Genomic DNA, 17,477 nt, shown 5'->3' on the forward strand with positions numbered 1-17,477 from the left:
TCCTCCTTAAGTTTAAAAGATGAGTTCACCTTTCTGAACATGTAATGTTAAACCCATATTTAGGGTGTAACATGTTCAGCATCTGCCTGCTCTTCCCCTGATCGCCCCCCCTCCCTGTGACAGCGCGCTTGGGATCTCCCCAAACCGACCCCCCTCCATGTCACAATTCAAAGAGTGTGTGGCCACTTGTCTGCATCATTCATTCAGAGATTCCTGTGAATCTGTGAACTACAACTATCATCAGCCTTTGCAGCTATTGGCTTGTAGTTCTCCATTAACTACCAGGGCACTTGAAGAGTGCTCTAGGTAGTTCATTAAACTTCCTGTCATTCAGCAACTACTACGAGCAGACACCTACAGAGTCTGCAGGAGCCTGGCATTACACCCATGATCTGCTGAATGCTTTTACAGACTCCTTACAAATAAAAAATTATAAATGCACATTTTTTTTTTTTTTTAAAAGGTGGACTTATTATGTGCTTTGAGAGTTAATGATGTGTTAGCTTTAAGCTATGATCTGGAGCTTACAAAGAGATGAGCGCTGTCTCCCTGCTTCTAAATGAAGCCTTTATCTGGAGCAGCGGTCCCCAGCCTTTTTGGCACCAGGGACTGCTTTCACGGCAACCAACATTCACTGAGTCTGTCCTCAGCCCCCCTATACAGCAGTCACCCCCTTTTTTTATATAAGTGTCCTCAGTTCCCCTTCACATCACAGCCTCCCTTTACAGTGCAGTCCCATTTACAACACTTGGGCCATTTACATTAATGTAACAGATACTGCTCTGTAAGGGGTGCACTGTAATGTAAAGGGGGGGCTGTGATGTAAAGAGGACTGCACTGTAAAGATTACAGTGCCCCTTTAGTGCAGTCCCCTTCATATTACAGTACCCCTTTAGTGCAGTCCCCTTCATATTACAGTGCCCCTAGCAATCACGGCCCCCTCCATCACAGTGCCCCTGCCCCCCCTTCCCCTTTCCTCTCTAACATGATACTTCCCTATCCTAATGTCTGCCTCCCCTGGACAGGACTTGTACCTTTCGCAGGGCAGATGCTGTGATCAATTCGTGCTTCCTCTCCCAGCTCCCCCGCCCATACAACAATGTCATCAAATCGTCAGGGCAGGGGGTGGGAGGAACTCTCCATTCTGATCTGCTGCTCCTCCTGCCCTGCTGATTGGATGACATCGTCGGCCAGATGGGTGCAATAGTCGGGAGAGGACAAACAGGCGTTGTCGCACTGCAGGAAGTCAACGACGACCGTGGTCTGTTAGCCACGTGTGGACCACGGTCGCCTCTCATCTCCTGCTGTGCGGCCCGGTCAGCAACAGGGCTGAGGACTGGATCTGGTCTGCGGCCCAAGGGGTTGGGACCCCTGATCTGGAGTATAAAGAGCTGTGCACCGTGCCTTCTATATGAAGCTATGATCTGGCGCTTTCAAAGAGCTGTCTGTCTCCCTGCTTCCTATATGACGGCACTGGGTGCCTGAGTGGTGAAACACCAACACTGTTACATGGGCACAAAGGAAATGGTGCGCATATACTTGGATCTGCCAGGTATTTTGTTTTGCTCTCAATGGTGGAGGAGTGGCCACTATGAACCTGTTTTCCCCTACATGGACAAAGCACTGGTTTGTCGGTAATTTATATGGTTCTGCTCTTAATTACTGGGGGGCTACAAGAATGGTTATTCTTTCAGATACTTTGGTTTCACAAGTCCCAGGCACATCTTGTTCTGGCATGGATTTCCTACATGACTGTTCATTCTGTCCTTCTGTTCTTATCTCATTAGGATACAGAACGGTCTCCACAGGAGCAGCCAATGGAGACCTCTCCTGCTGAGGCCCAGGTAATACCAACAAGGTCTTGGTGCCCACATGCATTTTACTTTAGTTTCTAAACTGAATTTTTAACCCTTTGATCCATGCATCAGAATTACCTTGAAATTCACTTATTATTATTATTATTATTATTATTATTATAATTATATATATATATTTTGTTGAATCTAAAATCTGTTTAGAAATTTGTTTGTGAGGCTTACATTACTTCACTGATACTAATTTGGTGGGCAGCGACTCCAGTTTTTGCTCTGTTGCGGGTAGGGTTGCCACCTCATCCCTTTAAAACAGAACACATATTAATTACACAGGTTCTGTGGCTAATTAAGGTGGTAATTGGACTCATTTGGTGCCTTATTTGCATTAAATTAGCCTCAGAACCTGTGTAATTCATATGTGTTCTGTTTTAAAGGGATGAGGTGGCAACCCTAGTTGCGGGGCACATCCTAATCCCCCCCCCTCCCCCAAACAAAATTGCTGTTTTTTATTTTTTCCTGCGGGCGGGTACCTTTTTCTGACCGTTAACAGCTCCCACTTCTGCGGTTCTCACCTAGGCAATAATTATGTCAAGAGTTCAAAGAAATGGAGTCTGGAAATGCTGGGTCCAACCACAGCTTGCCACCGGTGATCAAATGAGAAGAAATGGTTTGAAGAAGCACTGTGGTCAGTGTGAAACGCGTCACCTCCTGGGTCCTGCGACACTGTCTTGCTGGCTCTCATCTGTCATTTTTGGAATAAAATACATTGTATTTTTTTCCTTTGGTATGCAGCTGTCCTTTTCTTCTCGGTAATTATGTCGGCTTGGCCAGCTTTCTTGGGATACGTTGCTCATCCTAGAAGGCTGCAGGACCAATCTGAAAGCACAGCGTGATCTCACGCATGCACAGTGGGGAGCTGGCTGTGAATCCGCAGGAGGTCACAGCGGCTCCCACATCCAAGATGCTGGCGCTGGAGATGAAGCCCGGCGTAGGATCGGCTCCAGTTAAGATAGCGATGGACCGCTTGTTAAAAGTCAGCATCTACAAAAATACTGTAGCTGCTGAATTCTATTATCGAAAGCCTTCCTATTTATGGTTGTGACTATAATCTGACTCTGCAGTACATCATTTGGCACACTTTTTAAAATTAAAAAACGGACCTCTGCTTTACTGTGAAGGCAAGAGGGTGCTAGAAGGTGAAACCCAGGTGAGGGAATATTGTGTAAATGCAGGAGCCATGTGCTTTTGGTACACTAAATAGATTTATATCCTTTTTGTGGTTATTGAGATTTATATTTAGATTAAAGATTTAGATTAAAGCTTTTATGCCTGGAGTTCTGCTTAAGGTAAAAAAAAATAATTAAATTTGTTTAGACTGTGATGTTTCTGTAGCATTATATTACACATTAATACTTTCCCTTTATTCTGTTTTCTTCTTTGTCTTCACCCATGTCTGTCTATCTGTCCCACAGCCGGGTGCTTCTTCTCCAGCCCCTGCCACCACAGTAGAAGAGGTCCTCTTCCTGCCCACTCAGGCTTCAGCACCAGCTCTATGTCCGGACTCAGAGCTCCCTCAACAAGAAGAGGCTGGGTCTGAGCCATGGGCAGCAGCAGTGCCACCAGTGAGTGCCATATGCTTATCACACGTCAATTACTTCCCCCCCCACGTTACCGAATCCTGTTAAACTCTCATCATTGGCTGTCTTTGTCTCGTGTTTTGGAATGTTATTGTCCTCATCCTTTGTTTAGAACTGTTTCTTCTCCCTCTTATCCAGGAGTGGGTCCCAGTTATTAGGCAGGACATTCAGACCCAAAGGAAGTTAAAGCAGCAACCACCACTGAGTGATGCCTACCTGAGCGGAATGCCCGCCAAGAGACGCAAGGTAGACTTAATTTGGCCGGACTAATGTGTGTGCCTTTTGTTGTCTTGTCTTGTACTGTGATTTCATCGTGGCTTCTCCTTCAGACAATGCAAGGAGAAGGACCTCACCTCTCCCTCTCTGACGCTGTGAATCGGGCTGTGAAGTGTACGGGAGCTAAACCAGAGACCAGTATGGATAGTCTGAAGAGAGAGTTGGACAACAGCGAGGTACAAGGCCGATACAGAGAACAGGTGAGGAGATTTGACCAGCTCACAATGAAGAGTGCATGGGAAGTGAGGAGCTCCTAAAATGGAACTCCCGCTACCATAAGTACCTGATTCTGTTTTTAATATCAGCCTCCTGTCCTCTCTCTCGTCTACAGCAGCCCTTAGGCCCCTTTCACATTGGGGCCGTAAAGCGACACTATTTCTCTTTCGTTCATAGACGGACACAGCCTTCATTGACCTTAGGGTTATGCTTCTTCCTAACAGGAGATTTAGGCAGAATTCTACAGCACTTAAGGTGTTAAAAACTTTCCTTCATGCTGCTCCTCCCAGGGGGCGTGGCTCCCCCAGGCATAACCCACACCCTGCTCTAGGAGCCTCAGTTTGTTTTCTGCCTAACGACAGGAGGTCAAGGCTATCTCTGGAGTTCCTGGACTCTGGAGTTTTTTTCTGGCGATTTTTCTCGCTTTTTTTATTATTTTGTTCCTGCATTTTTGAATCCTGCGATTCTTCTATCAACAGCCGACTGGGTGACAGGCTGGGTCCTCGACCCTTGTAGTCCCCCCATGTTCGGCCTTCGAGCGTGTGCCGGCCCTCAGCTCAGCTTTGGGACGTCCACGACAGGCCCCATTGCTCCAGGGGCGGCCGGGGAACTTTGGTTCTAGGGCACACATATGACCGGTCTCTATGGCTTTGTCACAGTGTGTCTGGCCGACAGCCATGCCGTTTACGGACGTTGGTTCTGTCTGGGATACCTCCAGCCGGGTAGTCGCAGGACAGGTAAGTAGTGGCCCCTTACTCAGGTAAGTGGTCTGGCTGGTGATTTCCCTGGGGAGGTCGACTGAGGGTCCGCCCTGCTTTCCTCTCTCCCCTTCCTCTCCCTCCTTCCCCTGACTGGGTAGTGGCTGTGAAGGGGGGCCTCCTGGGTTTTCTTTGTTACCACCGGGGCCCGTGTGTTGTTAGGGGGACTGTGTTGTTACTCTGGGGGGTGCTGCTGTGTGCTGCTGTGTTCTATGAGGTAATTTTTACCTCAGACAGCGGCCATCTTGGAAATCTCCTTGGTAACGCTGTGATTCTTTTCTGAGGTAACAGACAAAGCAGTCAGGGCTGCTGTGTTCTATGAGGTAATTTTTACCTCAGACAGCGGCCGTCTTGGAAATCTCCTTGGTAACGCTGTGATTCTTTTCTGAGGTAACAGACAAAGCAGTCAGGGCTGCTGTGTTCTATGAGGTAGTTTTTACCTCAGACAGCGGCCGTCTTGGAAATCTCCTTGGTAACGCTGTGATTCTTTTCTGAGGTAACAGACAAAGCAGTCAGTGCTGCTGTGTTCTATGAGGTAATTTTTACCTCAGACAGCGGCCGTCTTGGAAATCTCCTTGGTAACGCTGTGATTCTTTTCTGAGGTAACAAAGCAGTCAGTGCTGCTGTGTTCTATGAGGTAATTTTTACCTCAGACAGCGGCCGTCTTGGAAATCTCCTTGGTAACGATGTGATTCTTCCCTGAGATGACTCGGCACAGCCTCTGGTCAGTTTTAGTGCTGTTACAGTTTTAGTGCTGTGAATCTTCCATGAGGTGAATACACATCACAGTCAGCACATCAGAGCACACCTGAGGTTTTTCAGCTCCCTCTGCAGCTGGGTGGGGTGGTGAATACCGGGGGCCCCCGTGCTCTGCAATAGCAGCAAGGAGGTGACCAGTGTTTTTTTTTTTTTGTCCTGCCTTGCAGGGTGGGTGACTCAGCGCTGACACTATGGAACTCAAGCTATGCCTGAGTTAACCCTTAATGCCCCTCCCCCTGCCACATCTGTTATGTTGGCTGTCCTGGGTTTCTTGCCAGGTTTGAAGCAGCTAGTGCCCGGATGGGGGGTAAAAAAGCGCCCCCTCCCTGAAGCCTGCTTCTGGGGATGACACCGAATCGCTGTTTTTTTCTGGTTCTGTTATGTCAGAGGCTGCGGGTTTTAACCCTTATGGATAGTGAGGATGACTCTGCTGCAGTCAGTTGCTGGCAAGAATTTGTTGGAGCTCTTGTTTCTGCGGTGCGTGAGGCTCTAAAAATTGAGGATGTGGCGGAGACACCTCCGTGTCAGTACCAGCAGACTACCACGCATCGCTGAAGTGTTTCCTTGTGTTCCTTATTTGGACTATATGTTATACAAGGAATGGGATGCACCGCAAAAAGTTTGTCAAAAAACTTTGCAACCCGTTACCCCCCTTGAGGGGGGCTTTAAAAAAAAAAAAAGTAGGTCTCTCCTCCGCCAGTGGACCCCCCTGTGTCCAGACTGCGCAAGGCCACCACATTGCCTGTGGAAGGGGCTCCTGCATTTCAGGATCCCGCTGATAGGAGAGTGGAGGCCGTGGCCCGCTCCCTATTCACGGTGGTGGGTTCGGCGGTGAGGCCGGCTCTGGCCGGGGCCCTGGCAGGCCCCGACTAAAAGGGCGAAGCTCCTGCTGCAGGAGCTGGAAGAAGGACCTCTAAGGTGGCCTTGGTGATCACCGTTAAGGGTGAACGGTCCTTTTGGGTCTTCCCTGACTGGCATCATTGAGGATGCCACAGGTGGTAAGCGCATGCTGTTTCCACGGTTTGGGAAGGGCTAGGGACCTCGCCCTGTGCAAGGACCCTCCTTGCCTACCTCCGAGCGTTTTTTCGCTCGCCCTGTGCGGTGGGGGTAGGTCTACATGGTGCTTGAATCCCCGCTGCGGGGTAGCAGCGCACCGGATACCGCATGCCTAACAAGTCTGCGGACATACCTGCTTCCGCCTGAAGGTCTGCTCCCGCCCGTGTCTCGGGTGGGAGACTGGCTTCGCATTGCGAAGTGTTTTCCTTGGGGTACAAGATTGAGTTTCTCTCTTGTCTGCCAAACAGGTTTTTTCCCTCCGGCTTCTGGCCTCCTCCGGTTCGCCGGTTGACTCCGTCAGGGGCTGTCCAGGATCTTCTGGTCAGGGGAGTGATTGTGCCAGTTCCCTCGTTGGAACGGTCTCGGGGTTTTACTCCATTCTGTTTGTGTCCCCATGGAGGATGGGGCCCGGTCGATCCTGGGCCTCAAGTCCATCGTTTTGTTTTGTCAGGTTTTTCTGGCATCCTTGGATGTCATGAACGTGTACCTGCATATCCTCAAACCACCAGAGATTCTGTGCTTTGCGGTCGGGGGGGACCATTTTCAATGGTGTCCTTCCCATTCGGCGGGTTTTCGCCAAGGTGCTCGTACCGATACTGGCCCGGCTGTGACAGCGGGGGTTTGTTATGATGGGATGTCTGGACGACATTCTCCTACGAGCTTCTTCGAGCTCTGCATTGGTGGAGCCGTGTCTATCACGTGTCAGGCTCTCCGAGTGTTCGGCTGGTTTCTGGATTGTCCTGAAATCAGGGTTGATTCCGTCTCAGGGATACCTGAGACTGGTCCTGGATTCCTCCGGGGCGGGAGTGTTTTTCTCCTAGCGGAAAAACTTCAGACTCTGCTATCTGCTGTGCAGCAGTTGCCGACCCAGAAGCGGTCATCTCTGCGATTCTGCAGGAAGGTTCTGGGTCAGTTGGTAGCCTCTTTCGAGGCGGTTCCGTATGCCCAATTCCACGCCAGGGTACTACGGAGGGAACTGCTGTCACGATGGGACTAGCTTCCGTCATCTCTGGATTACCAGATTCAGTTGAGTCATCTGATCATGTCTCCCCTGGTATGGTGGCTGGCGTTTCCGGTGCTTCGGGCCGGAAAGTCATTTTTCTGCAGGCCACTGGACAGTGGTCACGACGGATGCCAGCCTCTCCGGTTGGGGAGGGGCGCTTGGGGCACCCAGTCAGCCCAGGGGCACTGGATTTAGGTGGAGTCCTGCCTACTGATCAACGTTCTGGAGCTCCGAGCAATCAAGCTTTGCCTTACCAGGTGGTCCCTGGATCTACAGGGCCGACCGGTCAGGATCCTGTCCGATAACACCACGTCCGTGGCGTAGGTTGATCATCAGGGAGGCACACGGAGTTCTGTTGCAGCGACGGGGGTCGCGCGCATCCTTTCGGTGGGCCGAAGGGTCCGTTCCGGCTCTATCGGCCGGGTACATTCCGGGAATACGGAATTGGCTAGCCGACTACCTAAGTCGCACTGCACTGGGCCAAGGAGAGTGGTCTCTCCACCCGCAGGTGTTTCGGGGTCTGTGCCGAAAGTGGGGCACTCCGGACGTGGACCTTCTAGCGTCCCGTCTCTATATCGGTAGGTGCCACGGTTCGTGGCCAGGTTTAAGGACCCGTGGGCGGACGCGTCAGGCGCGTTGGTGGCTCCTTGGGGTCGCTGTCGCCTACTTTACACCTTCCCTCCTCGGAAGCTTCTTCCTCGCCTGCTGCGCAGAGTAGAAGCTGTAGGGATTCTATCGGTCCTGATTGCCCCAGATTGGCCGCGTCGCTTCTGGTACGCGGACCAGGTGCGTCTGCTGGCAGACGCCCCCTAGCGTCTTCCCCTGGGAATTGATTTTCTGTTACAGGGTCCAATCTTCCACCCTGTTTCACAGCCACCGGCCTTAGCGGCGTGGCTGTTGAGAGCCAGGGGCTTAAGGACCGAGGCCTATTGGGCTCGGTGGTCTCTACCGTGCTGCCTGCACGGAGGTCTACCTCACGTAGGTTTTTTCCTCATACATGGAAGGCCTACTTCTCTGTGTGTGGGGAGATGAACTGGCACTCTCGTACATGCGTTGTGTACAGGATTCTGCTGTCTTTGCAGCAGGGAGTGGTTCAGGCTCTCGCCTTACGTACGGTTAGGAGCCAGATTTCTGCTCTGGCTGTTTTTTACTTGCAGCGACCCTTGGCATAGCACTCCTGGGTGCGTGCGTTGGGTCAGGGGGTCTGGCAGGTGGCCCCTCCGGTGCGCCCTCCATTACCCCCATGGGACTTGAATTTAGTCCTTTCAGTGCTTCGGGATGCTCCCTTTGAGGACATTCGGGAGGTTTTTTGTTTTATTGTCACAAAAGGTGATTTTATTTCTGGTAGCAATTACCTCGATCAGACGGGTGTCTGTCTGTTCTGGTGGCCTTGTCTTGCAAGGCTCCCTGCTTGGTCATCCGTAAGGATGAGGTGGTGCTGCGGCCGCAGCCGTTTTTCTCCCTAAGGTCGTTTCGGCTTTTCACTTGGATGTGGACATTCTTCTTCCATCCTTGTGTCCTCAGCCGAAGAACCCGAAGGAGGCCACTTTACATTCTTTGGATGTGGTTCGGGCCCTTCGAGTTTACTTGTCGGCGACAGCTCCGTTCCGGATGTCGGACTCGCTGTTCGTGTCTGTGTCCGGTCCCAGTAAGGGCCTGGCAGTTTCGTCGGCCACCATTTCCAGGTGGATCCGACGGATTGTGCTTCAGGCCTATGCCCTGAAGGGCGGGCGCCCCCCTTTCGGGTCATGGCGCATTCGACCAGGACGATCGGGGCCTCTTGGGCTTTCCGACACCAAGCCTCTGTGTTACTGGTGTGTAAGGCTGCGACCTGGTCGTCGGTCCACGCTTTTTCAAAGTTTTATATGGTGGATGTGAGTGCATCTTCGGATGCCTCCATTGGCCGCAGGGTGTTACAGGCGGCAGTTTAAGGTTGGAGTTCCTCCGTTGAGTAACTCCGGTTTTTGTTTGGGGTGTAACCTGTTTTTGCTGTGTTATTTTTCCCACCCCTCGAATTTTTTTGACACTGCTTGGGGACGTCCCTAAGGTCAATGAAGGCTGTGTCCGTCTATGAACGAAAGAGAAAAAAGGATTTTTGTACTCACCGTAAAATCCATTTCTCTGAGTTCATAGACGGACACAGCACCCACCCCTCCTTTGTTTGTACTGCTTGTTACGAACTGAGGCTCCTAGAGCAGGGTGTGGGTTATGCCTGGGGGAGCCACGCCCCCTGGGAGGAGCAGCATGAAGGAAAGTTTTTAACACCTTAAGTGCTGTAGAATTCTGCCTAAATCTCCTGTTAGGAAGAAGCATAACCCTAAGGTCAATGAAGGCTGTGTCCGTCTATGAACTCAGAGAAATGGATTTTACGGTGAGTACAAAAATCCTTTTTTTTTAGCGGCGATTTACCGCCAATTTCACAGCGCTGTTCGGCCGCTAGCGGGAGTGGTTTTACACCCCCCCCCCGCTAGCGTCCGGGAAGCGTTTAAAAAGCACAGCAATGCGCCTTGCTCGTGGTATAGCTGCGGTGTCCTATTGATTTCAATGGGCAGGAGCGGTGGAGAAGCGGTATACACCCCGCTCCTTCATCGCTCCAAAGATGCGGCTAGCAGGACTTTTTTACTGTCCTGCTAGCGCACTGCTCCAGTGTAAAAGCTCTAGGGGGCTTTCACACTGGAGACACAGCAGCGGCTGTTTAGGGTTGGTTTGCAGGCGCTATTTTTAGTGCAGTAGCGCCTGAAAACGACCCAGTGTGAAAGAGGTATTTGTGCAACATTTTGATCCAATCGGATGTGAGCAGAGTTGATCACTTCCTTTTTATTGTTCAATCAGCAGGTTGTGGCAGAAAAGTGACACCACTACATTGTTATACACTTAACAGGGAAAGTTGTGTCGCCCTCCTGGCTGTGCCGAGTGGTGGGGGTTTATAAATCACGAAAGTTACTGCCTCTAGCAGATAAGTTGACATGATTCCCTATTACTTTCTGTCTCTGTGCCAACCATCACTACAACTGCAACACCATTTTACAACTACAATGTTTTTGTTTTATATTTTAAAGTATACCGTCCCCACGTGAAATATATGGGCTGCCATTGGTGACTTCTTCTGAAAATGCTTATATTGCTGTTATGCCGACCCTCTGACTTCAGTACTTTCCGAGACGGGAAGTACGCAGATCAGGAAAATCAGAGTAACACGAATTTATCTGTGTACTCCTGGGTGACTTAAAATACTGAAGCAAGAATATCAACATGACCTACAGTCAGCACTTGCACAATGAACAGCAGCAAATGGCCTCTCTATAGAAAGATTTTCATTGAAGCTGATTTCTGTGAACTATTTCCTTCACTAAGTGCTGCGCTGACTGACTTTTAAGTGTAAGTCCAGGCAAAACCAAACCCTAAACCTGCTCTCTGCCACATTCTAAACCTAATCGATATAACCCTGTAAAGCCAAAAACGCAGAGGGAAAATCGCTGTACTTGCCTATTCTGCAGCTGATCCGTTCTGGTTTCCAGTGGTGGAAGCGGTGTGCAGGAAAGTACTGACAACGGCTGTGAAATGTCTGGGAATTTCACCCATAGACTTGCTATGGGGCTTCCATTGCCGGCTGCCTCTCCTGCACACCAAAGCTAATGCTGTGATCGGATCGGTAAGTAGAGCAGGTTTAGCGTTGGGTTTTACCTGAACGTCCACTTTAGGCACGGCATGTACAGAGGAACCTCGGATTGCGAGTAACGCGGTTAACAAGAGTTTCGCAATACGAGAACTGTATTTAAAAAAAATCGTGACTTGGCTTGCGAATATTGTCTTGCAATACGAGCAGGATTCAGGCCAGAGCGATGTGCAGTACCGCTTTTGGCCTGAGGTGGGGGGGGGGGCGTCGCCGATTGGTCCCGTTCGGAAATGCACGGAAAAGCCAGAGGACAAGCACGGCTTATCTCAGCAAATCTCAGGTAGGAAGTCTTTCCAAGGTTTGCCGAGGTCAGCCGAAGTGTGCTTGGTCCTTTTCGGCTGTTTCTGAGATTCTCCGGCGCTCCCCGCCTCCGGCCGCATGCGGTATTGCATCCCATTGAAGTCAATGCGGAACAAATTATTTTCGTTTCCATTGACTTCAATGGGGAAACTCATTTTGATATGCGAGTGCTTTGGATTACAAGCATTCTTCTGGAACGGATTATGCTCGTAATCCGAGGTTCCACTGTACTGTATTTATTTGGCTTTGGCTACAGTGGGACAGACTTCCCGTCTCTCACCCAGGACAAAATAAGGCTGCTTTCACACTGAGGCGTGCAGCCGCGGTGACTGTATAGCCGCGCTATTTGTAGCGCGGCTATACCGTCGTATTTACCGCGATATTCGGGCGGTAGCGGTGAGGTTTTAACCCCCGCTAGCGGCCGAAAAGGGGTTAATACCGCGCTTTCCCATTGATTTCAATGGGAAGGCGCGGTATAGGAGCGGTGAACACACTGCTCCTATACCGCGGTAAAGATGCGGCTAGCAGGACTTTTGGTGCGCTCCTGCTAGCGCACCACTTCAATGTGAAAGCCTTCGGGCTTTCACATTGAACACTACAGGGCATGATTTTTCATGCGGTATAGCAGCGCTATTTTTAGCGCTGTACCGCATGAAAAATGCCCCAGTGTGCAAGGGGCCTAAGAGTTGGTTTTAGAAAGCGCTCAGCCATTTATAGGCAGCTTTGTATTCTTTGAATGGATACAAAGATTCCTCTAAATGGCTGAGGCAGAGAGGCGGGATGATGACATGTTTAAAGCGACAGGAAACATTGAGATCAGCTTTAAAGACCCCAATATGGAGACTACAGGGACATGAAGGAAAATCTCAACAGGTGACCGACTGCATTCCAAACCTGACACAAGGAGGTAGGTTTACTAAAGGCAAATAGGCGGTTTGTTTTGTAAGAGAAGTTGCACTTGCAAGGGAAATCACCGCAGAGCTCATTGAATGAGATGAAGCTTTTCTGACTTCCATCATATGTAAGCAAAAATGCGCTCTTGATTTATTTTGCATATTTGTAAAGTGAAATTTTGCCTCATACATTAAGTTCTGGGGAAAATTCCCTTGCAGAATGCGACTTCCGCTGCAAAATGTACAAAGCCTATTTGTCTTTAGTAAATCAACCCCAAGATCTTGTCAGCCAAAAACAGTTTTGGGGGCTTTTACTTTGAAGGAGATCTCTGGGCCATGTGCTAACAGTAATATTGTATTGAGGTGTTCAGAGTAATATTATTATTTTATTTTTTTTACATTCCAGCTTTGTCAGGATATCCAGAAAATTCTACACGACAATGAGTCCTGTAATCCTCAGAGATTCCCGAACACGCAGAGAGCATTCAAGGGCGACCCTTAGACCTGGAGGTTGGGAAGACCCCTCTCCTGTGTATTCCTATATAAATGTCCTACGTGTACCTCATTTCTGTTGTATGGATATGGCTTACATGACTTTTACCCCCGTATCGAGACTCCTACTTGTTCACTGTGTCCCCACCCCCACCCCACCCTGTGTATTATTATTGTGCTACAAGACTCACAAAGCTTTTATATGGAACTCTGCATCTGTATCATGACACTCAGCAGGTCCGCCAGACACGGGAAATCAGGATGTCAGCATGCTGAGAATTGCCTGGAAACAGAATGCACTTTTCTTACTGCTATGACTGGGATGACTTTCACCGTGTGTAATGGCTGCTTTACTTCCCTTTTAAAAAAACGCACAGTTCCTCTAATTTTTTTCCCCCCACCCAATAAAAGTCTTCTGAGACGACACTGAATTGTGTGTTCTATCTTAAGGTTGATACTTGTAACCTGGAGGGCACTTGCCCACGGTACTAATGTTTTAACATCATTATTCCTGGCTAAAAAAAAAATGTGCGCATTTCCAAGTATGCGCCTACACAAGTAAAATAAATTCTAGCTCCCACAATGCAATTCTAACCGCTTCAAATTGACACTTTTCATGCGTACCTGTATGTATTTGCGCGTAAAATATTGACTAGCAACATTGATTTTTTCTATTTTTCTTTTTTTTCTACTCCTCTATACTCTGTGGCCCGGATTCACGTAGAATCGCGTATTTATGTGCGGGCGTAACGTATCCTATTTACGTTACGCCTCCGCAACTTTGACAGGCAAGTGCAGTATTCTCAAATGAAAGTTGCGGCGGCGTAGCTTAAATAGGCCGGCGTAAGCCCGCCTAATTCAAATGTGGTAGATGTGGGCGTGTGTTATGTTAATTTTATGTGACCCCCCACGTAAATTACGATTTTTACGAACGGCGCATGCGCCGTCCGTGAAAGTATCCCAGTGCGCATGCTCCAAATTAACCCACAAGGAGCCAATGCTTTAGACGTGAACGTAAATGACGCCCAGCCCTATTCGCGAACGACTTGCGCAAACGACGTAAAATTTTCAAAATTCGACGCGGGAACGACGTCCATACTTAACATTGGTACGCCTCATATAGCAGGGGTAACTTTACGCCGGGAAAAGCCGAACGTAAACGGCGTATCTGTACTGTGTCGGCTGGGCGTACGTTCGTGAATTTGCGTATCTAGCTGATTTACATATTTCTAGGCGTAAATCGGTGTAGACACGCCCCTAGCGGCCAGCGTAAATATGCAGTTAAGATACGACGGCGTAAGAGACTTACGCCGGTCGGATCTAATACAAATCTATGCATAACTGATTCTAAGAATCAGGCACATAGATACAACGGCGTATCTGGAGATACGCCGGCGTAACTTGTTTGAGAATCCGGGCCTGTATGTTTACGTGCCTGTGTGTACAGGACCATAGAAAACATTGTGCTGTATTTAGATCAGTAAAAAAATAAAATAAAAATATTTTATGCCTAAAAAAAAAAAGCTGGGTTTTTAGACAGTGTGCCAAAAATCGTAGAAATGTTTGGCAAAGATCAGCATGGAAATAACTGCCAAGTAATCCTCCCTGGGAGCAATCTTTAAGTGGTTGTAAAGGCTTTTTTACCTTTATGCATGTGTATGCATTAAGGCAAAAAAATCTTCAGTGTGCTGCTCCCCTACAGTCACCCCTAAGACTTCCCTAAGCCTGATCCAGCGATGTGCATGAGACCCGAGGATCTCCCAGGTCTTTCCCTTCTGATTGGCAGTGATGCAGGAGCCATTGGCTCCCGCTGCTGTCAATCAAGGGCCAATGAGGCGGGAGTGGGAGGCAGATTTTGAGCGAGTACCTGCACAGCAATTGGCTTTCTATGGGGGCAAGGGGGAGGGGCCCAGAGCGTCCCAGGGGGGGCTGAGAAGAGGAGGATCGAGGCTGCTCTGTGCAAAACCATTGCACACGGCAAGTATGTATGGCATGTTTGTTTTTTAAACACTTTAATCAACCACGAGGCTTGGTTCACACTGCCGTGTCCTGGGATCTGACTTGCGAGACCCCGAGTGGCGTGCCATGTGAAATCCCATGTTGGTCAACGAGAGCTGTCTTAATTGGCACTACTGAAGTCACTTTGACGCTAGAAAAGGTTCCTGTACTACTTCAGGGCGACTTCTGCCCATAGACTCTCTATATTGATGTGATTTGGATCCTACATTACGTGAAGATTACCCAGGCATTCCCTGAAAGTTGCATCAAGTTCTCAAATTGCCAGGAAGTCGCATGACTTTCAGATCACGGCAATGTGAACAGAGGCCTTAAGTGCCAACTGAAGGCGATTATTTTTCCATTATGTTTTTAGTGTTATTGGGTCACTAAGCACCTTGAATACCATTTTAATCCTGTAAACCTAAAAGGTCCTGGTAAAGAACAGACTCCACACGATGCCTGCTACACTGTATGGCCAAACGCAGGGCTTTTTTTTCAGGGGGAACTCGGTTCCACCACCTCTGGCTCAGACCCTTTGGTGCCTGATCAACACAATCACTTGTAAACACAGAAGTCTGGTTTCTGTGTTTACAAGTGACAGCTCTGCACTCTATGTGTAACCCCCTGAACTCTGCACTCTCTATGTAATGCAATCCTGATATTTAATGCACCTTTAAGACCCTTCTACCGTTTGTGAAATCTGAATGGGGTCGTGGTTGAGTTCCTGCACCTATTTTCTGAGAAAAAAAAGCTCTGGCCAAACGTTTGGAAACCTGACCATCACATCTACTATATGTGGACTGTCCTTGAACTTGAGTTCAGATGTTTCTAGTGTTAATGCTACAGCATGCCAAGAAACTAGACCAATGAGTTCTTCCAACCTTGGCCAGCAGTTTGGGGGAAGATTGATTCTCTATTGTACATTAAGGGACAAAGCTTGATGATGAGCAACCTCGGGTTATACTACCGCCCACAGGAGACACTAGGCTCATAAAAAACTAAAGGTTGGCCAGCCCCCTTATGGCTATAACTCCTCCCTTGAATAGTAAGGTTTCTTTATATACATCCAAGGACACAGGGTATCTTCATTTTGAGGGGACTGGGAACTGGCAAAAAAAAAAAAAAAACAGGAAACCCCCCCTCCGCGCATAACCCCTCCCTATTGGGCAAGCCTTCAGATTTTTAGCTAGTGTCATGTCCTTTGCAGTCTCTGTACAAAAATGTAGCTTTCCTCTGAACGGTTCCATGTGGGATTAGGAGACTAGTTCTTTCCAGAGCCATGTCCTATGGCTTTTCCACATTCTGGGGAATGGTACCCGGACCCTGCTCTGGACATTGGTAATGTTGCCAAACAGCACTGGACCCTGCGGAATGATATATTGCCTTGCAAAATGGGGCAGGGTGCTATTCAGGTCCAGGGTAGTGGTGGCGAACCTTGGAACCCCAGATGTTTTGAACTACATTTCCCATGATGCTCAACTACACTTCAGAGTGCATGGGTATCATGGGAAATGTAGGAGGGGGGGGGGGGGTGTGGCACTACCAGATTTGGCAGGAAATCTCCTTTTTGGCTGTGTCATTAGTCCATCTCTTGACAGCGTAGGGGGTGATGGGTCACAAATACCTTCAAGTGGGGAGGAACCTGTGTACAATGTATTCCCTTGGGGGCAGCATGTTCCAAACTGCTCCGACTCCCTCCCTATTTGGTATTTCCTCTACTTCCAGGTCAGCTTTCTTAAGTTCCATTGCGACAATAGAGGAATTCTCCCCTACTATTACTTGGGTACAGCAGCAGCTTTTTGGTAATGATGAGACCACCTTGGTCAGAAGCAAAATTCCCCCCCTTCCCCGATAATGAAGAAGAACCTGCTTTGGCAGAGGGGGACGCAGGAGAATTCTCATCTGAGGAATCTACTCCTGAAAGAGCCCAAGGGTCACAGTCTCTCAGACCCAAATGTCTTTGAGTTTTCTTGTAGAAGTCTGAACTAATCTGAAGATCCACTCCCCCCCCCCCCCCCGGTCCTCTAACTAAGCCAAAGATTACAGGATTAGGATCATGGCGTCTTTCACAACATCCTCATTTAAGGCCCCTTTCCCATTTAGGCGCTTCAGCCAGCAAAACACTGAGAGCTTTCTATTAATTGTAGTGGAGAGGGGCGTTTCCCCCCCCCCCCCACTGCACTGCTCCAGTGTGAAAGCACTGATTTTAATGGAAATAGGTTTTTCAAGGGGCTTTTCAGGCGCCTTTTTTTTTTTTAAAGCAGCGGAAAAGTGCCTTATTGTGAAAAGCGCCTGAGGGATTTTCGTGTTTGGACAGGGTTCAGTCTGACAAGGTGTTGGTTCCACCAAAAAGATTTTCTCCGCAATACCCCATGGAGAATGAGTTCATTAACCACTTGCTGACCAAATTATAGCAGTTTTACTGCTACAGGGCTTGAGCTGTGTATGTGTGTAATATATATAAAGAATGTGAGCTGGGTAGCTGGCACAAATGCGTGCTGCCAGCGACTCTCACACTGATTATACACAGCTTGAGCTATGAACTTTAAGACCGCTGATCATTCACCAGAGACCCAGAATGGCATTCTGCCTATGTAAA

General features: G+C 48.8%; 1 protein-coding gene across 4 annotated transcripts in view; it reads left to right on the top strand.

Moving 5' to 3' along the window:
• BAG6 (BAG cochaperone 6) overlaps positions 1 to 13,306 on the top strand; it is a 68,927-nt gene extending 55,621 nt beyond the window's left edge. For all 4 annotated transcript variants that reach the window (XM_040323096.1, XM_040323098.1, XM_040323099.1 and 1 more), the window contains 5 exons: positions 1,788 to 1,844; positions 3,287 to 3,436; positions 3,590 to 3,697; positions 3,781 to 3,927; positions 12,795 to 13,306. In XM_040323096.1, the coding sequence (XP_040179030.1) occupies positions 1,788 to 1,844; positions 3,287 to 3,436; positions 3,590 to 3,697; positions 3,781 to 3,927; positions 12,795 to 12,890 (558 nt within the window). In that variant the 3' untranslated portion in view covers positions 12,891 to 13,306. The remainder of the gene's footprint in view (positions 1 to 1,787; positions 1,845 to 3,286; positions 3,437 to 3,589; positions 3,698 to 3,780; positions 3,928 to 12,794) is intronic.
• The last annotated feature ends 4,171 nt before the right edge of the window (positions 13,307 to 17,477 follow it).

Source organism: Rana temporaria, chromosome 9 (assembly GCF_905171775.1).
Source record: "Rana temporaria chromosome 9, aRanTem1.1, whole genome shotgun sequence".
Taxonomy (NCBI): Eukaryota; Metazoa; Chordata; class Amphibia; order Anura; family Ranidae; genus Rana; species Rana temporaria.